The sequence below is a fragment of the Periophthalmus magnuspinnatus genome, chromosome 13 (genome assembly GCF_009829125.3).
Source record: "Periophthalmus magnuspinnatus isolate fPerMag1 chromosome 13, fPerMag1.2.pri, whole genome shotgun sequence".
NCBI lineage: Eukaryota > Metazoa > Chordata > Actinopteri > Gobiiformes > Gobiidae > Periophthalmus > Periophthalmus magnuspinnatus.
In genome coordinates this window covers 12,651,885-12,677,729 of record NC_047138.1, presented here as the reverse complement: position 1 = coordinate 12,677,729, position 25,845 = coordinate 12,651,885, and the positions used below count along the sequence as shown (strand labels likewise).

Genomic DNA, 25,845 nt, shown 5'->3' with positions numbered 1-25,845 from the left:
CATTTAAGAACAAATGGGAATGGCGGGACTGAATTTATCACAACTGTGCTTTATTTTGATTACTGTTTTACTTGGTAGAGGTAACTATTCATATATGTATCTGTATCAAAGTCACACCCCACATGACATGATCATTGTCTTTTTTCATGTTATTTAAATGAAAAATAAAGAATTGCAAAAATAAATAAATAAATGGTTTGAAATACTATATTCCCCACTTAAAGACTAAACAACATATTCATGAATGAACTGATTAAATGTATTTTTTGTCTTACAGACTCGCAATGTTCCTGCAAATTTTAATGAAGCTAAGTACATAGCCTTCACCATGTACACCACCTGTATTATATGGTTGGCTTTTGTTCCTATCTACTTTGGATCAAACTACAAAATTATCACAATGTGCTTCAGTGTGAGCCTCAGTGCCACTGTGGCTTTATGCTGCATGTTTGTTCCTAAGGTGAGTGAGCTACTGATTTTTAACTATACTATATTTTCAAACAAAACTCTTCTTAAATAATAAAAAAAAAAAATCCATCTATATTATCTTTTCTTAGGTGTACATCATTCTGGCCAAACCAGAGCGTAATGTGCGCAGTGCCTTCACCACAAGCACAGTGGTGCGCATGCACGTGGGGGATGGCAAATCATCCTCGGCGGCCAGTCGCTCTTCTAGTCTGGTGAATCTGTGGAAGAGGAGAGGTTCCACCGGAGAGACACTCAGGTGTGTGTCTGTGTGTGTGTGTGTGGTGTCCTCTGGAGGCCTGTTGTCCAGGTTAATACCAGGTTACTCCTCAGTTACAGACCAAGGCACCATTTCTGTAATGGCCCCTCTCTGAGACTATTTATGGTCCATGTGAGTGTGTGTTGGAGCATTCTCTGAGATTGATTCTCTCAACTCCCCAGAGTCTGCTCAACTGTTCGTCTGACCCCAATGTGAACTTAGACAATTGCTTAATGGAGACATAGAAAAGAATTCATAGATGAAAAATAAAACCAAAAATAAAAAGATACAAAAACGTCACGGAACATACAAATCCTAAGTGCAATGAAAGTCTTTAGTATTGAAGACCTTGTTGATGGCTTTCATGCCAGGCTTAAGGTCACCCATTGTCACTGTTCAAAGGACATAAAGGACGAGCAGTGCTGTCACTGATGAAACAGTATGAGAGACATGAACACATTTTGGTTTGTCAGCAGGTTACTGCTCCTTGCCCGCTTAGCAAGCAGGATTTCAATCATACTCTCGTGTGAAATGTCAGGAGAGTTCCTATCTTCGTTTCTTTTTTTCCTCTCCTCCCCTCTACATCTCTTTTTATATAGTCTTTATTCGTTGGGTATTCATAATTGGCAGGACTGTCTGTCTCCTGTGCTGCGGTGGAAGACACACAGTACTGAATCCTATAACAGGGAATACATTTTAGATTGTAACATATATGATAACATTAATGAGTTCACCTGACCATAAAATCTCAGTATGATTCATATTTTTATGCCTAGTATAAGATCTAAGAGTATATGCATTTTTCACTGGTTTCATTTGGAAGTTAACTCCATACCAATTAAAATTGTGAATTTGCTAAAAGGGATATTGAACAGTTAGACTAATATGTAGTTCTTTTGTTTTCTTTGTTTCAGTTCCAATGGAAAATCTGTGTCCTGGGCACAGACTGAGCGCAACACTTCACGTGGCAACCACCTGTGGCAGAGGCTGTCATTTCACATCAAGAAAAAGGAGAACAACCAGACGGCAGTGATCAAGCCCTTCTCCAAAAACTCAGAGGAACGCTACTGTGGAGGAAGCAACCTGCCCCCACATGTGCCCCTGCCCTCCCTCCCCTCCATGTCCTCCCTGCCCAGTCAGCAGGACACCGCCACAGACAAGACTCTGTATGAGCTTTCTGAAGCTGAGGAGCGCTACTCCCTCACGTATCAGCCCCAAACCCCGTCCCCTATCAGCACTGTGAGCCAAAGGCTGGAGGCAGCGTTAGAGGAGGAGCCGCCCTCCACCAGCTTGCCTAAGTATGCCAGTAGCACCTGCAGTGGGGGCAGCAGAGGCAGCGCAGCCAGCAGCTGTGGTCCACCAAGTAGCGGCTCTGTTGTCGCCGGGAGCGACGGTCGCCTGGTTACTGTGGACGATCATCCAGGACCAGCACAGAGTTCACTCATGGATCAGATCAGCTGTGTGGTGAACCGTTTTACAGCCAACATAACTGAGCTCAACAGCATGATGCTGATGCCCTCACCCTCTCACACTCACAAACACACCGCTCCGCCACCTGTTCCCACAGATCCCTATCTGTTACCACGGGAACTCCACATGCCTCCTACACTTACCACCTACGCTGATGTGCAACCTCTGCCACCGGTGGAACCAGGTCTAGCGCCCCGGCCCCCCTGTCCAGTTCACCCTATGGGTCCCCCACCTTGTTCCCGGCCTCAACTGTCCCCCTCTCTGTCACCCCTCCAAGGAGCTCAGGTCGGGTACCTCACTGACTCCCCTCTGAGGAGAGAGGAGCTGGAAGAGGAGCTTATTGCACTGACTCCCCCGTCGCCTTTCCGCGACTCTTTATCCAGCAGCAGCTCCCAGTTTTCAGAGACAGGACTATGTCTGCCCCCAGTCCCCTCTTTCCCTCCACCCTCCCCTCCATCGCCCCGCTACAGCAGACTGACCCTGAGAAACTACAGCCAGAGTTCCTCGTCTCTGTGATGGGCACCTGAAGGCTGCGGACCAGCTGTGAGTTAGCAGCATGAGGAGGATGGTCTCTACTCTGTGTTGACACAGTGGACTGGGGTGTTCTGTTTTGTGTTTACATGTGTGCAGTAAGATGCACTAAACCTGTGCTCGCACCCGATCTTAGTGCTGTTTGACAGAAGTAAGTAAAGAAACAATGATGTGCATTCTCAGTATTTTGGTGTCTGTGAGACCCAAAATCTCTGTGTAAGGTCTACAGCTATTGTTGTGGTTTGGGTAGTGGCCTTAAAGTATCAGGCTATCAACTAATTAGAGATAGTGAATGTGCATGTGTGGGTGTGTGAGTTTGCTGCGTCAGATTATGGGGAGTAGTAGAGGCTGTTGAAGGCACATACAAATACAGTACGTCTGAGCACACCAATGTTACTATTTGACCAGCTATCCACTGTAAATACATGAGAGGGGATAGTCAAACCCAATATGGCTTCATCAAGTGCACTGATGTAACATAACAATTAGTGTGTTACTATGAGGAACTTACAGACCTTTTCATCACTTTCAGTTTTTGTTATGCTTCCTCGGCTCTTTCTATTTTTGTTCACTTTATTTGTATTTCATTTGTAAGCATTTGAATGTATGTTTTCTACAGTTGGGACCAAACATTTTGTATTTATTTTTTTTGTGTGTGTGTCACTTCCGAAAGACGGACTAGGGATTGACAAACTATGGCCATGTTTCTTAAAGGTGTCAAGTTTTATTGACTTTCATTACAAGCTTTAATAAAGGAACTGTATGTAGCCTGCACTCTTACAGTTTTAAAAAGGTAGATTGGGTTGCCAGTGCCTAAATCTGCAGATAAAGGACATGTGTTCTCAGTACTTGGAAAGGCCATGTCTCATGTGAAAGCTCACAACCTCAAAAAATCCACTCTCTGAGTTGTAGAGGCTGCACTAATTAATGTTTAGGTAGTGAGTTTTCAAATCAGAGAGAGTCCTTTTAGGTTTAAACCAGCTGGATTTCAGCAGAGAAACTGGCAACCCAAGTAAGAGACTTGTGAGGCTCATCTTGCTTTGTGATTGGATCTTGAGAAAAAAACAATTATAACATAAATAAGTAGGACATCATGTCCAGTGTTTTTGTCATTAAAAATAAATCATTTAATATTAAATATAATATTAAATTCAAATCTTACATACAATCTTGCCTTCCACTTTGTTGATAATGAGTGATATTTGTAGTAAAAATTAAGCATGTGCAGCCAAAATGTTGCTAATATAAGTCATGCTTGTAATTATATAGGTATACTTTTGAGAAACAACAGGTTGTGTTTGTCTACATCTCCAAGAGGAACTCTTTCAGATTAGAAACACTAATATAGAATCATAACATTTCATGCTGAGGTTATGGTGTTAGCAGAAAATGCCTCATCTGTGACAGGCAAATGTAGTATTTTTGTTCTACAGTAGCCAGCAACACCCAACTCTAATTCTGTAAATAATAAGGGCATGCAACAATTGTTTTGTTTCAGATGAAAAGGTTTATTTACATATCAACAAATGAGAAAAAGAAAAAACATTATGAAATCATACAGTAACAATATGTGTTATGACTACTGAAACTGTGTTACTACTCTAACCGTGTGAGTAACCATTCCTTAGCAAATGTCATATGTGTCCGTATAATAATACTTAATATCAGTATGTATGAATATTGTGCCAAAGGGGTTGGGGAGGGCTAGCCTAGTTTGTGGGTATAAGTGGTTTCATAAAAATGTCAGCGTGGATTTATATTGTTTTTTGATATTTTCTATATGAATATGATCATATTTTCCAGTGTTAAAGCAATATGATCCATTTGTAAATGGTGCACATTTGAGACATTTCTAAACTGTGTCTTAGATGGTTATTTTTTCATTCTGATTTGTGGACAGTAGCAAAGACTGTGATAGTTTCTCTTTGTCTTTGTCTTTACTGGATGGGCAATAGCAGGGGACAAAGTGTGTGCTTTATATTATGTTAGCGTGGTGCTCTGGATTGTGGTTCTAGCAGAGAGTGAAAATGTGCCATTTTTAATAACAATGTCATTATTGCACTACACTTGCTCTGGTTACAGCACAGACGTGCTCTGTTTAGTTTGAATTGGCTTGTCAATACAGTTTCAGATTTATTGCTGTAATTATTTACAGCTCAACTGCAGTACAATGACATTCAGTAAACTTTAATAGGCTTTAACACATTGCAGCTGCTTTCTGCAGTTTCAGACCACTTGTGAGGAGGTAACCAGTGCAGCGCGTGTGCTTGTTGTTGGGAGCTGAGCGTCAGCACTTTGGCGCCTGCTCTCGGCCCCTGGGCCAGGCTCCATGAGGCTGCTGCCTCTGCACAAACCAGAGTGTATACATCTCTACTGTCTTATTCTCTTTAAGGGCTCGCCTCTCACACATCATGGGATGTTCTGTATAAACAGAGGAGGGTTCTCACTGTACACTCAACATATGTCCCCACATTCTGGGTATCATTATCTTGGTTGGTGATATTATATAATGTATTTTGTGGGAATACTATTAATATTGCAAATCCAACATGCCTTTAAGAACAACACGTTCTTAAAGTCAGTCCATCATTTCAGTGGTCATTGAACAAAAACGTTCCTCTGACTGGGTTTGACCTGTGTCAGAGTTTAAAGCAGGTGAGGCTGCTCTGCTCTGCTGGCTGGCCTTGTATGGAAATGAAAGAGCACAGTTATACTGGGAAAGGAAATTGTCATTTTGCTGACAGACTGAGAAATGTGCACTACCATCATTGGTCATTTCAGACCTGCCTCAACAATCACACAGAGCTGCCGCTCGCATTAGCGTGGCCTGCTCAAGGATACATTGATTTTTCTGCAATCAGAAACATAGTGATGACAATGCATGAAACATGGTTTCCTGTCCCTACATCCAAAATGCTGTGGCCATGTTGACTGACTTTATAAATGCACTCTAAAAGATTGAAATAATAATCCCTGCACTCAAAAGTACATAATCCAAACATGTTTGTTGATCATAACAAACCTTAAGTATTCATATCACTAGAGGTGCTGTTCCAGTTGTCACAGGATGAACTTCCTCTGCTAGTGAAAAATCATGGGAATATTTGATTGCTGCCTTTTTAATGACTTAAGATTGCTTGTGTTAAGATGAGCTGGTGAAGGGCACATGGATGTATTGGACATGTTTGAATTTAAGTGTTTGCTTTGTATAAAGTATAGAGTTGGCAAGATTGTGACAGTGTTATTGCTAATTAATTATATTTGTAATTCTAAGAGAACAAAACCAAACTAAACTGTGAGTATATGTTATATACAATGTTATATAAGTATCTTTGCAGGATATATGCTGTGTGCTTTTTACATTTGACACTCCTTCTCATTGTAGTGTGGGGACTACAAATACTACTACTACTTCCAAATTGAACTGATGTCCATTGGTGAATGTTGTATATTTTTATCAAATTATTTTAATAACTATCAGATTCTGAATTACAGATTTCCAAAGACAAAGTAATGTAGGTCTGAACATTTTCCCTCAAATTAACTTGATAAATTGATTTACAATCACCAGAACTACCTGTGCTGATGGTGTAGAATGTAATGCTTGCATTGCTCCTGGAGGAACACTACACCATGAGTAAGTCATTTATAGTTTATATTTCAGGAAAAGTGAAAGAATTGTTTTACTGAGCAACTTTATGGCATTTATCCCTCTCATTTCAAAGTAAATGGCAGTTAATGGACTTTTTATTGCTTGGTTTGTTTTTGCATTTTCTTCTGATGTTCAGAAATACAGAATGTAGTTTGCTAAACCCATGTGAGAAGAGATGGCTCATTTGGGTATTTCATGACCTACCAGTATTTAATAAGTGTTAAGTGTGAAATATAAGAGTATATGGATCTAGATGAAGAGTATTTACATGGCTTTAGGTGGGCTGTTTTTTGCAGGTTAATTGAAACGCCTCTTAGTTTATTTAGACCTATAATCAAATCTGTTTACAGTTTTCTACTCTTCATGCCTCCATGCCGCCCAGTGTGTTTGTTGCTGGTAATTCATTATGACATGTTCTCATAGAATCATTTCAATTTTTTCCAAATACAGCCTCTGAGTAAATTCCAGTGAATCTTCAATTAATTCCAATTTAGACTCATGACACTGTTAAAGTAACTTTGAATATACCTCTTAAATTTTTCTATTGAGCAATAATGAAACACATAGAACACACATATATTTGGTCATTAGTGGTGTCATTGCCATAATGCTATTATTATTTTGGATTAATAATTTTATATTAAATCTAACCACACTCACAAACACGCAGTAAATCCTTCAGATGTATCTAAATCAGGATCCATTGGACTTGAGGGGCAGCTTCATTTCTCGCATACTGACAGGTCAAGAGTCACTTTAGATGAAGGACTTGACCAGGGTCAATCATTTATTGACTTCTTGGTTCTCTGACAAAATATTGCGCTGCCTCAACAGAATTGCACTGAACTGATCATTTATATAATTTTACATATATATATAACTTGGAAGTCTGAATACATCTCCCAATCATATTAATGTTTGAACAAACGCAGTTCTTAATGTTTTAGATGTATCCCAATATGTCTGGTAACAGAAAGACCACAGAGTATATGGAAGACGTAAGGAGGAAACAATCAAGTGTTTTGTCTATGATTTTTTGCCATTGATAATTACTTGTGTATGTGTACTTTGAAGTACCTTTTAAATTGTTATTAAAATTATGCTTGGTTATACGGCTCTGTTCTGTTTTATTCATTTTTGTGCTTAAATTCAATTACATTTGTTAGAGCTTTACCGTATTCTAAGATACAGAGATAGTATTTCACAGTTTTGGTCACATCTTGAACTGTTGGTGAGGCAGTGAATACAAAAGTCAGTTTAGTTCATGCAGTGAATGAAGGCTCTGCACTGTGTCCTACATGTCAATGACTCCAGTCAATAGAAGCTGTGAGTCCATGCTCTGCCTGTCTGTGATATTTGCTTTGCTCTGTCTCCCGCTGCTCTCATCAGCCAGTTCACAGTCTCACACACACACACACACCCCCACACCCCCACACACACACCCCCACACACACACTGTTTTCATTCAGTGTGAGGAGGGATACAGGTCATCACTATGAAACGACTCTGCCATCTTTCATTTTCCTGCCCCTTATCTGCACACTCTCCCCGTTTCACCCTCTAATATTGCGTGTCAGTCCAAAATGCCCTGTCATTGTTCTGAGTGCAGCAATTGCTCTGTATCAATGGGAAATTGTTACAAATAGCTCAATGTGAAAAGATTCATGTCCAGAATGCTAACACAAAATACAATTGTAGATTTTTACCGAGTCAACTAAAATTGTGTCATTCTTATGAGATTCAATTTGCTATAATTTGAGTTGCAAAATCAAATGTGTACTCATTTATATTCATTTAAAGGGACGTCACCTGCATGATTCCATGGAAATAGAAAGTAAAACCCATACTCCATGGTGATACACAAGCTTAATTCCATACTGAGGATTAGATTATAGCCAAAGGAACAAGGAGGCCAGGTTTATGGACATGCAAGCTTGCTCATGGGGGGACGCCTGTTTCTCAGTGCGATAAACACAATCAAAATGAAGGAGCATATTTTTATTTTAGCTTATTTTTTAGGCAAAAAGTTACTTGCTGTGGCTTTAACAGATTTTATTCAAGATGCTTCAATGGTGAACTTTCCTTGTAGCCTTAAAACTGACTAAAAGTGTGCAGGTTTATAGCCCTCAATTTCAGCTGTAAGCACTCAACTCCAGGAAGAACAATACGTTTAGACACTTAGCAGTTGCCTATACAGTCCATTAACTCTGTTCCCTTGTTTGTTTCTGCGTGAATGGCATGTTGTGGGTTCGCTGCCGTCAGATGGGGCCTATATATAAGAGCGTGTGGGCAAAGGGTGTCATGGCAGCCTGTGGTTAACACTGGGTGTGCTTGTATAGTGTGTGGACATTTACTATATATACAAAGCTGTGTGGGCTTCAGCATATGTGTGTGTGTTCGCAAGTATGTGGGTGCACGAGTGTCCATGAAGCTACTCTAGAGGAGTGGAATGATCAGTGCACTCAAGTAGCGCTTCACACATCTTCACAAAATGTCCCTTTCTATGGTTAATCAAGGTGCTTATAGCTAACGGGAATTTCAACACGTTGTTTTTAGGCAGTGGAGAGTGGGAGGTTCAAAGATAATCAAGTAAGAATACATTGCTATTTTGGTGAAATATATTTAAGGTAGGAAGAGCTTCAATTTAAATAGCTCTGCAATTTACCAGCCATCCTGTTATGTAATGATCACATTTATATAATGCTTTTCTAGAACTGAGCAAAATGCCAACAAAAACCCATTTAACACTGTGACACCCTTAATTTTCAGCTTGAGTTGGGTAGCTAGACACATGTTTCATAAGAGTGCACTCTGCTGGAGGGTTCAGTCCCTGGGATGTTCCACTGTATGGCATTAAACTTATCAATCATGTCTTCATTACTCAAAAATACCATTCTTATTGTGAGTGGGGTTGCCTCTCCACAGATGTGATCTCAAACTTGACCTGCTTGCACCACCCACGGGGTTCCACTGAGACAATTTTAATGCCATACTGTGAAACATTCCACTCAATGCTGTAACATTTCCATGGAGGTGGCAGAACTTCCACCTGAAAAGTCAGTTCACTTTTAAGTTCATGAATGACATTGGTAATGCAAGGTTGAGCTGAGCAGGGACTGTATGCAATGTGAATAAAAGGGATCTGACTAGAACAAAATAGTGGCTGCCAATATCGCAGAACTCAGAGTCACTTGAGTTTTAATTTCCTGTCAGTGGAAGCGAGAACAATATCAAGATTGAAACATGACTTGGTATGAGTCACTCTTGCAGGGCGCTTGCTGGGTTCAGGCTGTTAGCATTCATAACCTCATCTCTGTGTCTGCGCCTCTGCTCTGTGCTGCCTGCTCGCCTTCACACATATAGACAGACACACACATATGACAGACACCCCGCTCTCTCACACACACTTTCAGTTACACACGGACTAATAGCACTAATGAGGCTGCATGACTAATTCCTCTTCAGCCCTTTCTTCAGATGAGTGCTTATTATGGTCTGTCAAGGAGATGAGTCAGTCTATGTCATGGTTACTATGGTGATCAAAGCCCTCAGTACTTCCTTTAAGTGCCCGCTGGCTCAAATAAGGCTCTTTTAACCCCTTTAACCACACACCAATCAGGCACAACTGGAGTTTGAGAAATTACTGGCCCTGGACTTTTTGGCCCACACAATTTTTCACAGCTTTCACTTGGGTCCTGTAAGACCTGCAGGGCAAATATGATGTTGTGTCTAAAATGCCAGTTGATATAAACAAAATGACCTCTCAAAATGTGTAGTCAGGTTAACTGAGCCCTTTAAAATGATTGGGAAAAATATAGTCCAGAACAGGAAATAGGGCTGATATTTTACTCTTTCACGAAATAACAGTGGGCCTATTCTTAAAAAACTATAGCATACTTTATCTTCAGTAGACTATTTATCTAAAATTGCTATTGTGTGGTCAAAGCCCCACTGTTCGGATTAAACTGAGTCAGTAACGGACACTAGAGGCTCCACATCCACAGGTTTATAAACTGTAAACCTTTATTAGGACTTCTGAACAAGGTCACCTTCAGTAAAGTTGCATTGAGATAGTGTGATATGTGCACAAACATAGCCCAAATAATGTATTAATCAATGATTTTATTTACTGCCATCCATGTCCTTTAAGCCTGCGTGTGAGGCTTTTGTAAGGTTTATGTTTATATGGCTGTAGCCTAGTACTGCACTACTTAGCCCAACAGAAAGCTTAATGGTAAGATCTCATTTTTTAAAAGAACCAAATCTTTTTCTATTTTGTATGCATTTTTATACTGATTAACACTGAACCCACACATTAGCACAGAAGCAGAGCAGGCGACACAATTAAGATCTTTGTGCACAAAAAACATATTTGACATCACAATAACTTTGTGTTAGCTTTAAAATACTTCTTCTTCTTATTATTATTATTATAGTGCATCGTTTTATTTAGATTATGCATAATTTGAAAGGGTAAACACCCTCCCACTCTGTTTGAACCATTCTAAACTAATCTTACCCTTGATCATTTCTCTCTGAGTCATTTGTAGATAAAATAAGTTCTCTCATTGGCTTCTGTCATATAAATAAATATAAAAAGAGACAATCTTTTAAAAAGCTCTATGAAATGAACGGATCTAAAAGATTTGGATCACATATAAGAGTAGAAAGTCCCGTCACTAGACCAGCACAATCAGCACAAATATAACAGGCAACTAACCAAAGCAAACATGAGTAACTCTCGAGCGATGGGGCTCCTTTGCGCATGTGCATTGTGTGAAAAGTCACATGACACGTGAGCATATCACATGGGGAAAAAGTCGAACAAAGAACACGAGGTAACAAGAGTGATTTTTTCGTTTCAACGTTGCTTCTGGCAGACATAGGCTGTGCTACATACAGACCCACCTACCAGCATTTTTTGTGGCCTTAAGTGAAAACTGTTCGGTGAAAATGTCCAATTTAAGCTACTGAATCTATATTTTTTTAAAGTTAGGCCCGTGTGTTGATTACAAGATTGGCATAACTGCTTGCGTGGTGTGGAAAGTTACACTCATCTTGACTTGTAGTGCTCTTTGAAAAAGTTGCGCTTCCATAATCAAACAGGGAAGTTCAAATTACTCTGCACAGTTTGTTTGACTGCAGTGGGTCACCTGTAAGCGCAGGTACCAGAGTGTGTTTGAGAGCGTCTTCTCATCACCATGAAGCTCAGCGGTGTGCTGCTCTGTGTTCTCCTGATCTGGGTTAAGTCCTCTCGGGCTGACACACCAGCGAACTGCACTTACGAGGAACTGCTGGGCACATGGGTCTTTCAAGTGTCCAAAGGAGGTCAGGACAAGAGCATCAATTGTTCTGCAGAGGGTAAGCTTGTTTTTTTTGTTTTTTTGTGCGTGTATGTGTCTGTTCATATTTGGAGTCACGTGACGGAGTGATTGGGCCTTGAATATCACAAGTGGCGTTTTTATTTCCTGGTTCTTGTCCCAACCATGAATTAATCACAGGTTACAAAAAATAAAAAATAAAAAATAAAAACTAACAAAAATAAATGCATTGTTTTAACTTAAAAACAGTTCCAAATGTCAGTGCTGTGTTTATCTTAAAGCTGTTGGAGCAAGCTCAGTGACAGTGACCCTGGAAAAACTGTCTGTAGCCATTGACGAATTGGGCAACACTGGCTTCTTCACTCTCGTCTACAACCAAGGATTTGAGATGGTGCTTGGTGGATACAAATGGTTTGGCTTTTTCAAGGTACGTTTTTCTTTCACTTTCATTCTTGCTGTACTAATGCTTTCAGGCAGGTTATTTATACATGGTTGAATAGGCATATTTCTTCAATATCAAAAAGGCTGGAACAGATGTATTTGTAAGGCTGTATTAATTAAAAATGTACGCCTACATAATATTCACAAGTATGAGAAGCAAATCACGTGAAACTTGTCCAAGGGAAGTGCCACATTTGGCTTTCTTGTCTTGATTTTTCCATGTCTATACTTCCTCATTATATGAGACAGTTCAGTTAAAAGCTATAATTGTTATAGGCTAAAAGCTGGTGCCTTGTTATGCGTTTTATTGTTTTTCTTTTTATTTCAAATGTCTTTCATTGCAGTACTCCGAGGATGGTTCACAGGTGATCAGTTACTGTGATCAGACCCTGCCAGGATGGGTTCATGATGTCTTGGGAAACAACTGGGCCTGTTTTGTGGGGAAAAAAGTGAAAGCAGCGCAACCCCGAAAAGACAACCTACCGTTCTTCAACAGCAAGTATGTCTACAGCAATATTCGCAAAGACTGTAGCAAGTTGCACAAGATTCTTTTGTCTCATGTATCAGGAAATATCTACATCGTGAGATCCTCCATTTAGGGCAAAAATCAATATCATTTATTGATCTAATCAAGTGCTGCTCAATTTTAGGTATTTCCGGAGTGCATATAAACACAATTTGGATTTCATTGAAGCAATCAACTCAGTTCAAAGCCTTTGGAAAGCTCACCCTTATCCTGAACATGAAACCTACAGTCTGTTGGAGCTGCAGTACAGAGCTGGAGGTCCTGCATCTCGGATCCCTGTGTGAGTACTTACTCATGTCCTTGGTCATTAGCTTGAGGATGCTCAGCTACCTTTATTCTTGGAGACGCTATTACTCCACTTTAGCGTTACTGAAATGAAATGTAAATGACAAATGGTACCTTTTACTTTCAAAGATAATAACTGTATTTTAAATCCTGTACTCTTACAAGAAGGTCAACGTGTGCCATAAATCTTGTGCTCTGCCAATACCTTGTACACACTAAACATATATATATATATATATATATATATATATATATTATTATTATTTTTTTTTTTTTTTTGGGTGACATAATCTGATGTTTTAAATGTACCTGCACAGACGCCCTCGCCCAGCTCCTGTGACAAGTGAGTTAGCCAAGATGGCAGCTGCTCTCCCTGCACACTGGGACTGGAGGAACGTCAATGGTGTCAACTTTGTCAGTCCTGTGCGAAACCAAGGTAAGTCATAAACATGTCTGAATATACAAATCAATCAAGCATGGCAAATATGACATTTTTATGTATGCAGACAATTGTAATTTTCACTGTAGCAGCTCTCAGTGTTGAAGAGCATTTATCCAGTATGATGACTTCCCTCTTGGCGAGCTTTAGCCTGGATTGTGCCATCCTTGTGTTTCTGCACAGCCTAGTGTGTGAGAGCACAGATTATGTGTGCTGAGTGTCTAAGAGGGCCTCGGTAGGGTTGGGTATAAAGATCTGGAGAGGCCTGGAGTGTTTCAATGGAAGCCCTCTAAGCCTGTGTGAATCTCTTTCTGCTGCGGTCTCAAGTCAAATAGATTTTAGCACCACAAAAGCTAAACTTTATCCATATTAAAAGTTTTTAAGCAGCTGTGTTAGAGAGAAAATGTACCATAGGCATAACTATTGGATTGTGGCTGTCATTGGTTAAGTGAAGCACAAATAAAAGCAACCATAACCTTGGCAAGAGTTATGACTACAATTACTCTGCTTAGTAAATCCCTAATATCTTTTCTGTGACCTAATTTGTTTTTTTTACAATGCTGCATAAAGCTCTTTTCCAGACTGTTGCTCTCACTTCTTACCTTCATTGTTACACAGCAGATAAGCGTCCAGGCCAATATGCTTGGTGTGACCTGATCTGTTTACTTTAGCAAGTACAATGGTTGTGTACCTGACTTCTGTGTGAACCTGTTATGTTCTTTTTTTCAGCATCATGTGGTAGCTGCTATTCTTTTGCTTCAATGGGAATGCTGGAGGCACGAATTCGCATTTTGACTAACAACAGCCAGACACCCACCCTCAGCCCTCAACAGATCGTATCCTGCTCAGAATACTCCCAAGGTACATCAATGAAAGTGTAGCAAAATTATGAACAGAGAAGAGTTATTTTTAATTTACCTTCTCATTTAAAGGCTGCGATGGTGGATTCCCATATTTGATTGGGAAGTATGTGCAGGACTTTGGTGTGGTAGAAGAATCATGCTTTCCTTATACTGCCACAGACAGCCCTTGTAGCCTTCCTCAAAACTGCAGGCGCATTTACGCTGCACATTACAACTATGTCGGTGGATTTTATGGTGGATGTAGTGAAGCAGCCATGATGTTGGAGCTTGTCAAGAATGGACCTATGGGAGTGGCATTTGAGGTAAATTATGTGTGTTTTTAAATTCTAATATTTCAAGCATCAAAAGGTTTTTATTAGAACCATGTTGGGTTTTGGTTAATTGCTTTTTACTTACTGTCCTCAAGCCCTTTTACAAGACTTTTGCAGTAAAAAGTAGACCTTCATATGATGTCATTTAGTCTTGTTTTTTATATCAGTGAGTTGTATTGTTTTCCCTCAAGGTGTATCCTGATTTCATGCACTACAAGGAGGGCATCTACCATCACACTGGTCTCACTGATACTGTCAATCCTTTTGAGCTGACCAACCATGCCGTGCTGCTGGTGGGTTATGGCAAATGTCACATGACCGGGCAGAAGTACTGGATTGTCAAGAACAGCTGGGGAACCGAGTGGGGAGAGAAGGGCTACTTCCGCATTCGCAGGGGGAGTGACGAGTGTTCCATTGAGAGCATTGCTGTTGCGGCCAATCCCATCCCCAAACTGTAGTTATAGTAATAAAAGGGAAAATCTTGATGCGTTCAGAGAGATTCAAATTTTAAATCAGTAAATTGTGTTTTCATTGTTTTGATTAAATTCAGTTTCTTACTAATGCATAGGGACAGACAAAGGGACTCTTAAAGCTAAGTGAGATAAAGACAGCCAAATAATTGGTAGAGATAGTCTTTGGATGCAGTTGATGTGTTCTTCATTCTCAGGGAAGCATAAATTAGATTTTTAATTATGTGCTGTAATTGCATCACTGTGATTTTATCCAGTTCGGAAACCTGAGGCCTATTAAAATGTTTTAAAAGGGAATATTTGATTACAACATCATGTAAATGGTTTGATTGTTTAAAATGCTGCCTTTACTGCACTATTTGACTTTAAGTCAATGCATTTTTTTTGCACTGTTTGACAAGAGAAAATAAAAAGTATAAAACTATAAAAATAAATGTCGTCTGTTGGTGTTTTTATGAAATTATACTTTGTGACATGTTTAACAATCTCTAAAAACGGCACTATCAAACTGACTGAATAGTACTAGTAGGTCTACTTTTCCTGTGTCTAGTGAGGTGCAGAGGGCACCGCTTCACTCCCTTACAGCGTCTTCGGTGAGTCACAAGATCCAGACGTCTTGCTCCACATCCCCGTGTGGGCCGGGCCGTACCTTACCACCCTTTCCTCTTCGCCATCCTTCTCTGGCTCTGTGCTGTGCTCTCCGCGCTGCTCTCTGTGGCCCCTTCAAATACTTCATCCTTGACGCTAACGGTGGATTCATGCTTAGATCTCATTCTCTCGGGTCGCGATGCAGAACAACCACAAGGAACATCTTTATAAGATCCTTGTAATCGGGGACCTTGGGGTCGGCAAGACCAGCATCATCAAACGGTATGTACATCATAACTTCAGCCCCAACTATCGCGCCACAATTGGAGTGGACTTCGCCCTCAAAGTGCTCAACTGGGACCAGGAGACCGTGCGCCTTCAGCTCTGGGACATCGCAGGTAACTTTTACGACCAGCGCGTCCTCAGATTTTCTCTTCTACCTTTTAAGAAACAAGTATAACTTTGTGTAGGAAATGGTTCTAGACTGTTTTCTGTTCTATATTTGTGTTATTTTAATTATTCACCAGCTGTAGGCGATATTTTTGCATCAATCTCACGGTTACTGTTTTGTTCCTTGATTTGTTTGATCCAATTAACACCACTTTGAAAACTATTCAGGTAGAGTTAGGTGTACATTAGTTCTATCCACAAATGAAACGCAAACTTTTATCAAGTTGTACTTTGTTGTTATAATAATTCAGTTAATCATAATGAATAAAAGATCATTGCCAGTATTAAACATACATATTGCATACAAGTAACACATGATTGTATGGTGAAAAGACTGCTGCACGTGACCGGTTGGTCACAGTTGACATTTCCTCACTAAAGGGATGGTAAAAGGGTTATTCAGGGTCATGATTGCTCATGTCCCCCAGCTGACATGTTGGTATTACTCACTTCAAATCATTTTGTGCTTCATTACTGCAGTTACAGCTTTTGAGCACTTAAGTTGTTAAGAAATAGGAACAGAAGTTGTAAGCATTACGCATGTTTTTGTAAACTGCATGAGTATATACTCTGCCACTATAGTGATGACATATCTGAATACATCTGAAAAGATTATACACAATCTAACCAAAGAAAAGGGCAGGTGTCTAACATCCCTGGTGGTGAAATTGTAAACATTAAAATAATAATAATAATAACTGCGCACGTTCTCTCACTGACTTTCTTCAGATTGTCAATCTATCTTCATCTGATGTGACACATATCATTGCTGTGCCTGAGTGAGTCACGTCTTTTGCCAGATTCGTAGAACACTTGGTTGAGAAAACCACATACCTAAAGCAGTTTGATGTAACAATGATGCAAACAAATGGTGTAAATGGCCCATGGCTCCAGGAGTGAGTTATAATGCAGCCTTTGAGTATGATGCTTCAGGGGCAGATAAGAGGCTCACATGAGAGTCGGCTGAGGGCCAGAAGAATGCCTGGACCTGCTCTCCTCCTGCGCCTTCTCCTGTAGCACATACAGTCATGTGTCTGCAGCTCATGTGAGGCAGATTTGAGGCCTGAGCTCCTGTATTAAGATGCCTTCATGTGCATAAAAGTGATGTAGGTAGTGAACAGTTTGCATATGTTTCTTCTATTTGGCAAATTGTACAGTATGTCTCAATTTTACATTTCAGCATTTCAGCATTTTGGAGATATTTTTGCCTCACTGAGTTTTCTTATGGCGCCAACGTAATAAATCACTGGGTATTGCTTGGATTTTCCCAAAACAAGCTGCGACTTTTCCCTTCTATTTTTGGCAGTAATTTTTCTACAGCTGACAGGGCTACACTCACCAAGGAGTATTAGACTATTTGGATCAATCTGAACCATGTGCATTCCAAACATAGACTTTCATTTGTAACACCAACTCAGTTAATACTGAAATATATTGAATCTATGATGAAAACAGCTAGCATGTATACAACATATTGCTTATATCATTTACAATTTACTTGCAAGATCATTACAGTGTGTCCCAGACAGGGAATTGCAAATACAGTGGTGTAGTGTAGTTCAGTGTCCTCCCAACTCATCTCTGTATGTGACTGTTGATATTCAAAACATACATGTAATACAGGCATACCCAAACTGTGGCCTGGGGACCAAATGGGGCCCTCAGACCAATTTTTCTTGGCCCTCAAGCTTACCGGTGAATTGGCCCATATTACATTAAACAGTACTTTTTATTGTATATTTCTGAAACAAGCCCATATCAAATAGTTAATGTGTCCCATTGAGGATGTAAGCATGAATAAAGGTCTAGTGGTTCAGTCTAACTTGTAATAATAATGCAGATTTTAAGTATTTTTATTATTATTTTTGTATTTTATTTATTTTGAGCACATGTATCAGATACACTTAAAGAACATTTCATAAATTAATCCTTATATAACCGGAAAAAGGAGTGGGAAGAAGAAAACTTATCATATTCACTGTACTGATTAGCAGTCTATGGCCCTTAATCGGCCCTCAGCTTTGTCTGTGTTTTTATATGTGGCCCTTAATGAGAAAAGTTTGGACACCCCTGATGTAATATGTAAGTGAAAATCAATGCAATCTCTTCCCTCATTTTGTTTACAGTGCAGAAGTTCTAGTGAATCTTTGAAAACGTGAACACTTTTTTGATCAGAAACAAATGATCGAACTGTATATTTGTAATACAGTATCAGTATTAAACATATCAATGTGATGTGTATTACAGGTCAGGAGAGGTTTGGCAACATGACCCGTGTGTACTACCGTGAGGCCATGGGAGCCTTCATCGTGTTTGACGTCACCAGACCTGCCTCCTTCGACGCTGTCACCAAATGGAAGGAAGACTTGGATTCCAAACTGACACTTGCCAATGGGAAACATGTAGCCACTGTGCTTTTGGCCAACAAATGTGACCAGGGCCGTGATGTGTTGACTAACAATGGGATAAAGATGGAGCAGTTTTGCCAGGAGAATGGCTTCGTTGGTTGGTTCGAGACCTCTGCCAAGGTGAGGAAGGGTCATTCTTGTTGGGTTGTGTTGTGCTGTGAATACAAAAGAACTACTGAAACCACCAGGCTCCTCATCCCATTTAAATGTCCTTGGGCCGTGACTCCCTGCCAACTCCCCTGTGTGACACGTAGCACCTGATCATCCCTGTGGAAATGCCAGAGCAGACCCACTACTGATAATGAGCAGGAATGGTGAAGAAGACACACTTGTACAGGATTTCTGCACTGACATTTTAAAATCAATACCAATTGACATATTATATAAGACTAATAGGACATTTAATAATTATATTTTTTTCCGCATGCATAATGTTCATGAGTTAAAAAGTTTATCTTTATAACATTCTATAGAGCCACATGGAGTCCAAAGCTAATTCTGTGGAAGCATCAGGTAAAATAAATGTCTACTAAAACAATGTTGATCACTCCGAAAGGGAAGCAATTTTTTAAGTGAGTTGTGACCCCAAAGGAAAAAGTGGCAAAACTTATCATTTATACATCTGTTCCTAATACTTTTGATACTTTCAAGTAATCAAGTAACAACTACCATTTCCAAATGCAATCACTAGGCAAGTAAGTTTATTTGTACAGCACAATTTGTACACAAACTAATTCAAAGCGCTTTACAGAATAAGAAAGACATTAAAATCACAATACAACAAATCAAAACATAAACAATCATTTTCACTATAACTGCTATTACCCACATCTTGTTAAGTTGACATCTTCCTGGAATAGTGACTCCACAAATGTCTTTGTGAATGAGTGTCTGTCTGATTATGCAATGTATGTGACTAACTGCATGCTGTTACAAATGTGCCCTACTAAAGGCCCAAAGTGACCAAGACTAAGACTATCTGCTGCTACTGGAAATAATGAAAATATCACAAAAGCATTGAAAGTAAACACAGAGTGTAGCAGCATTTCAGAGTAACATCCCTATTGTCTTGACTCAGAACAGAATGAAAGAAGGTGGTGAGAAAGCCCAGACCGCAAGATGAGCTGTGGATTCACCCACCTACACACTAACACACTGACACACCACCACACAGCCTATTATAGCCGCTAATGTGGAGCAGGAATCTCACAGCTATGAGCTAAGGCAAGAAAATATAGCGCAGTAACCACAGCCAATCATCGATGGGACCAATTAGTGGAAGCTAAATGCTAAAACCATTATTAGCTGTGCACACAAAGCTCTTTTGGTATTTAGTTAGTCCACAAAGGGAGATGTTATGCGAACGATACAAAGCTAGAATCAATCATTATGTATGCTCGGCAGCAGTTTTCGCATAAATTAGCTAGTGACCTCTAATGTAAATAGACTTGTAAGTGCAGATCAATGCTTCACGTTTTAAATATAATAACAAAGGATATGTAGTTGCCTTTAAGCATATAAAGGGTTCTTAATACTGCGGGATCGGACTGGATGCACTCTTAATAAAGCGCAGAGCTGAAGAGTCCAGAAGAATTATTCAAAGCTTTTATCTGCAGCTGCACTGGACATGCTTTTGTGTGCTCAGAGAAGTAAGAGGAAGGACATCCTACTGATAAAACAGTGTATTTTATTTGGAAAAGTCAAATCTCGCTGCATAGATCTTAGGGAAAGCGTGATGGATGAGGGTATGTAGTGTTTTGGGCATGTGTTGGCATTCTCAGAGGGTTTAGAGGTTTTACAGACTCCACTGTGTCACATCCTACTGAACACGCTGTTAGATCTTTGCAGTGAATATGCAGGCACAGGCGCCAACTCCCTCACACTCCACATATTAACTAAGTGTTTGCATACAGCACACTTATAATCCCTGCTGGTTCGGTGTGCATATGAATTACTCCCCTAACTCCTTGGGCCATTTTCTAGTTTGCTAAGCCATCACTAGTCACTCCATATTCTTTCCAAATGGCACTTTCATTTACAGTGATATAGAGGATGTTATTATAATTCACTTAAGCAATAGCCAGTGTCAGTGTTGATTTGGCTTGTCCCAATATGCTTTATTTAATTAAAGCACAGAAGAAGGCTCATGAAATTTGAATTCTATTTACTTAAAACTCATAAGCGTATTAAACTTTTTGTGGTAATTTATGGACATGTAATAATAATTGCAATGATTATCCAATTTAACAAGGTGGGAACAGGCTTTCCCAATAAATTTAAGAAGACTCACCTTCTTGGATGTAGTGAATTTGGGACGGAACAACTTGTTTGCTGAGGTGGCCAGGTTCCAATTACTCTACCAATGGGCCCTTTGAGATATGGTCCCTATAGAAAATAAATAAAACGTATTAAACCTTTTCAGACACAATACAAAGGGATGGTTAGCTGTTCAGAGTGTGCCACATGTCTTGTTTTGACATGTTCTACCTTATTACTTCTCTCATCCAATGCTAATTTACAACAATTTATAAAATTTTATATCTTTGACTCAATCGTTTCTAAATTCCCATTTTATCATGCAGGAAAACATAAACATTGACGAGGCAGCGAACTGCTTGGTGAAACACATCATTGCGAGCGAGAAAGACATGCTCCAATCAGAAGTCCCCGATACGGTCACGCCTCAGCTGGAGAAGGACAGAGGAGGAACGTGCTCTGCCTGCTTCCGCTCCCAGTAAACACTCACCAAACGCGGATGTCCTTTTGTATCTCATTATGGTCAGCCAGCAAGACACCGAGGCACAATGGACTCTGGCAGCTTTTAATGAAGAGAAGAAGTGTGCCAATGCCCCAGCGTCAGGAATGACAGGAAGTCAATGGACTCAAAAATTAGATGGACTGAAGAGACCAAATGTGTAGATATATATGGACAAGTACAGATGGGTGCTTGTCAAGGCAAGGTCAACTTTGGAGCAGGCTTTGACAGCATTGTGGAGACAGCTAATAATGACATGCCATCCTTTTAGTGCACACAAAGACCACATTTTCTATATCCATGTAGATTTCTTTCAAATAGCAATAGGCCTTAAATGTACATGTGTTTTGACAAGGAGAATTTGAGTTTTTCACATTAAGATGCTTGAAAGGTCACACAATGGTGTGTGCTCATATTCAGTTGAAGTATAAAAAGTATACTGGACCACAAGCCTTTTATATTATGACTGAAATAAAGTACCCACTGGCCATGCTGGATTCACAGTTAAGCCAAAACATTAAAACTACTTCTGAAGCCTTTTTAAAAGTTTGCACTTTCCTCTGTGAAAATGTGGTTGTTGTGTTGACACAAAAGTGTCCATGTACTTACCTTGTTCTACCCTTTAACTGACTGAAAACCAATTTCAGTCAAACACACAGAGGTATGTGCATTTACTAAACAGACCAGACTAGATCCAGTTCAAACTTTTGGAAGAACGAAAGGGCTTTACACAGTATTTGTTGCAGCACAAAACATGCATGTTCAAAACACAAATTAGATTTTTGCAGTATCTTTTTCCATTTCGTTCAGTATTTCTCTGTCATACTGTTTGTTTGTTTTTTGTTTTTTTTCTAAATTAATCCACTGCATTTATGGTGTCATGCTGTTGCTCTGCCTATGAAGATCATAGTCACAACGTTATGTAACTTTATATAATAAATTCTATTATTTAACTGGGTGTTTTTACTCAATAGGCTGTTGCACATGAAATGCATATAATGTTAACAGAAGATACTTTTATACATTTATAGGAATGGGTCCATTTTGTGCTCTGATTAGTAGTCTATAGTTTATGTGTTAATAGTAGTCTAATGTAAGCCTACATGTAAAGAGAAATAACCAAAGATGTATTTTCAGAGAATAACCCCGGTTGACGTGAAATATCATAGCATGGTTTCATTGTATTTTGAATAAAGACAACCACAACCATGTCTACGTTTTTCCTGTCCAGTTTTTAGTGAGTTCAGAGACAGCAGTCACTGGGATGTTAGGCCATGTGCTTGTCCATTAGTCATAATGAGTTAATAATGACGTAATAATTGTTGAGCTGGTTTCTTAGTAGGCTATTTTTCATATGAGCCGATATTGCAGCAACTCATTTTGTGTAATTTATTTTCCTTAACTCACAATTTTTCCCAAATAAATTTTAGACGGAATCAGGCTATTTTTCGGCGTCAGAATTTTACACTAAAAGACACGGCCGTGTGTCTCTTTGACGTTCTCACCGTGGGACCGCGCTGCACCAGGTTAAGATTAACTTTATATGAGTCCATGCTTTCCTCCTCACACCTACACCAAAATCTGCAGGCTTGTGCTCTAAATGGGTAAATAAAAATAAGTTTATATTGTTCTCATGCTAATGCTAATGTGACATGTGGACTAACGTTAGCCTCGCCCTAACAACCAGGCTCATCAAGTATCACAAAGAATGTGCATCATAACTGAGGGCAGACAGTTTATTTAGTCAGCTGGCACATTCTCAGGTTATTGGGGAAAGGAGTCTGATAAGTCTGATAATTCCTACAATAGCCTACATCTTGAACACATGTAGGCCTAAGAGCTTTTTCTTACTAAAAATAGAATAGTAACATGGCTTACATTATCATCACCAGCCAGCTAGTAAAATTAAACAAGATTTTCCATTTAGGCTGTGATATCCTAGCCACTATTTCATGCATAGTCCTTACCTAGACCTATTCTGTTACACCCATATTGTTTAGTTTTGCTACATTTGATCACTGTCCAATAATTGTATGAAATTTAACATAACTTTTTAGCTTATTGTGTATATTTCATTACAGATGTCCAAACAATACAACTGTCACACCTACCACACCAAATTAAAACCCAAAATGTCTGGTAGGCTAACTAGTAGAGATCAGAGATCATTGATTATCTCCCCTACATTATATTGTTTAAATTTACTACAAGCTCATCCACAACCCTGTTATACAAAACAAAATTAATAATCAGCATAGTAATATTTTGTGCAATATCCTCTTTGCAATAAAGTGTTCAAATACAGCTTTATGCATATCTCTAGGTAACTGGTTGGCCTAAACTAAATCAGCCTTAAATCTCAACATAGGCTGATAGGAGATACTCTAAAAACTTCAAATATCCCCCCAATTTATCAGCCAACCAATATATTGTATATATATATATATGTGTGTGTGTGTGTGTGTGTGTGTGTGTAATACACACGTACACACACACATATCTTAACGGTTAATTCCTAAGTTGAATCTTGTGATCAAACATTCCTGCGTTCTTCTCAGCATTAGCTCTCCCTGCACTTTTTCCCAGTGCAGGATAGCTTTGGTAATATGCTCAAAAATCCGATTTGTACTGTGAGAAGTTCAGATTATAGTAGTTGTTGTTTGTTGATCTTTATTTTTTTTCCTTTTGCATGACCTGCATTCGACCTGGCATGTGACTCCAGCAGCCCCTCCAGCCTGCCAGCAGTCTAACCCTCTGAATCCTACCTTCATACCACAGTCCTGTTAAGACTATTTGCTCCAATTAGAGGTACGGTTTTGTCCAAAACATTTCCAACCCTGTCTTGCCTTTTTCTACTAATTAGCACTTTGCACAGACAACAGTTTTCACCTCTGCGCTTGCCTTTTGCTCCACACCAGCTTGTCTATTCTCTGTCACATAATGGGTTAGGAGGGTACAATTGTGAGGGAGCCCATGCCACTCTCTAAATTGTCATAATTAGTTTTGATTCGCTGCATTGATGCAACAATTTGTCTATGAAAACAAGGACAGAAGGGGAGAGATCGAACTGCAGAGTTTTGTTGAGAATTTTAATTTTTTTGTTGTTGTTGTGAGAGTGCATGGCAGAAGCCGACCCCTTTTTTCTGTACTCCCACACGTTGCCTGTACACGCATTACAGAGATGATCAGAAGATTTCAGCAGATTTATCCTGGTCTCTACGGTAACGAGCTGCTCAGACTGTGATGCGTCGGTTTACATACAGACCACGTCCTTTAGTTCTCCTTGGTTCCCCACACAAGGAAATACTGAAAAGGAGAGAAGGAAAGAGTGGGAGAAAGAAAGAGAGGGGGAGAAAGAGAGAGAGACAGAAGGGAGAAAGAGTAAGGAACCACAACAAGGGAGCATAATCACAAGACTTCTCAGTCATAGAGGATAAGGAGGAAGTAAGCCGCACATGATTTCAGGGTGACTTCAAGTATCTATTTTGTCACACAGATGGATATTATAATTATTCTGCAGCTGATTTATGGAAATGCATGCGCTGGCCTTTAACCTCTGTAGGGCTTCTCTCAAGTGTTTCAAAATGGCTTATGTATGCTTGAGTGCTGTATGTAAATCTTTATTATACAATATAAATATATATTCATATTGCAAGCCACCAATACATCTGCTTACATATTAGCATGTTATGTTAAAACCAATTTAACTGTGGCCATTTTCATGTTTTTCTCTCTTTGCGCTACATACATTATTGGCACTAATGCATTTGACCTCATTCATTTATGTTACACTTGTTCAACTTAATTATAGTTTACTCGTTTATTTCCTTCTAAATAGATTTTTTTTCTGTGAGCTGTCCTATAATGGGTCATGGAGGAATAATCTTTTTGAAATGTTATTTGCTATTTATTGCTGTTTTTCCACTACATTGTTCTTGTGTACTACTTTCACAACATAGAGGCAAAATAACATGGTTAGGGATGGTCTGTCAGGCACAATCAAGTGTATTTATGTATATTTTAATATAAAATTAGGTAGTTGCAGTATATATGTGTTAGCAATAGTGCATTAGATTAAAAGTAAAAACACATTTATTTGCAGTTGCATATTTTTTATTTGCACCTTCATTCCTGAGAGTCTCATGAAGTGGAGAGTTAGTTATTGGTCTGGAAAGATCTTCTGCGTGTCCAGCAATTCTGGGCCTTTTTCCTGAACGGTCTACTTTTTTGTAATGGTTTTGCTTGTAGACCGTCTTCTGGACCATTCCTCTCCTCTCCAGGTTGTTCTTCTTGAAGTTCCTTTGCTCATATTGTCCTCTCCTGGCCCTCCACTTGCCACTTCTCCTGGGACCTCGGACAGTGTGTCCAGTGGTTTCCTGGACCCTCACGCTCCTGTCTTGGAGGGGGTCCTGAAGTTGGACTTTGATGACCAAATCTCTGGGCTGAGCAGGTCTCTGTGAAGGCTGAGGCTGTCTCGGAGGCTGAGTCTGTCTGTCCTGAGGCTGAAACTGCTGAGGCTGAGCAGGTCTCTGTCTCTGTCTCTGTTGAGCAGGTCTCTGTCTCTGCTGAGGCTGAGACTGATGTTGAAGCTGATCAGGTCTCTGCTGAGGC

At 39.6% G+C, this 25,845-nt stretch overlaps 3 protein-coding genes across 4 annotated transcripts in view; all 3 read left to right on the top strand.

The window, feature by feature from the left end:
• Positions 1-2,710, top strand: part of grm5b (glutamate receptor, metabotropic 5b) — a 36,570-nt gene extending 33,860 nt beyond the window's left edge. The window contains exons 14-17 of one of the 2 annotated variants that reach the window (XM_055226165.1): positions 278-460; positions 558-724; positions 1,639-2,060; positions 2,154-2,710. In XM_055226165.1, the coding sequence (XP_055082140.1) occupies positions 278-460; positions 558-724; positions 1,639-2,060; positions 2,154-2,710 (1,329 nt within the window). Of the gene's footprint in view, positions 1-277; positions 461-557; positions 725-1,638 lie in introns of both variants that reach the window. The other variant, XM_033976717.2, reaches the window with a different exon arrangement.
• An 8,756-nt stretch (positions 2,711-11,466) lies between these two features.
• Positions 11,467-25,845, top strand: part of ctsc (cathepsin C) — a 109,488-nt gene continuing 95,109 nt past the window's right edge. Inside the window, exons 1-8 of the mRNA XM_033976718.2 lie at positions 11,467-11,738; positions 11,980-12,125; positions 12,484-12,638; positions 12,790-12,945; positions 13,268-13,386; positions 14,119-14,250; positions 14,322-14,554; positions 14,755-15,051. Coding sequence (XP_033832609.1) covers positions 11,579-11,738; positions 11,980-12,125; positions 12,484-12,638; positions 12,790-12,945; positions 13,268-13,386; positions 14,119-14,250; positions 14,322-14,554; positions 14,755-15,021 — 1,368 coding nt within the window. The 5' untranslated portion in view covers positions 11,467-11,578 and the 3' untranslated portion in view covers positions 15,022-15,051. The remainder of the gene's footprint in view (positions 11,739-11,979; positions 12,126-12,483; positions 12,639-12,789; positions 12,946-13,267; positions 13,387-14,118; positions 14,251-14,321; positions 14,555-14,754; positions 15,052-25,845) is intronic.
• rab38a (RAB38a, member RAS oncogene family) lies at positions 15,692-21,557 on the top strand. Its single transcript, XM_033977034.2, has 3 exons — positions 15,692-16,019; positions 18,319-18,599; positions 21,062-21,557. The coding sequence occupies exons 1-3, from the start codon at positions 15,821-15,823 to the stop codon at positions 21,215-21,217; spliced, it is 636 nt and encodes a 211-aa protein (XP_033832925.1). The 5' UTR covers positions 15,692-15,820; the 3' UTR covers positions 21,218-21,557.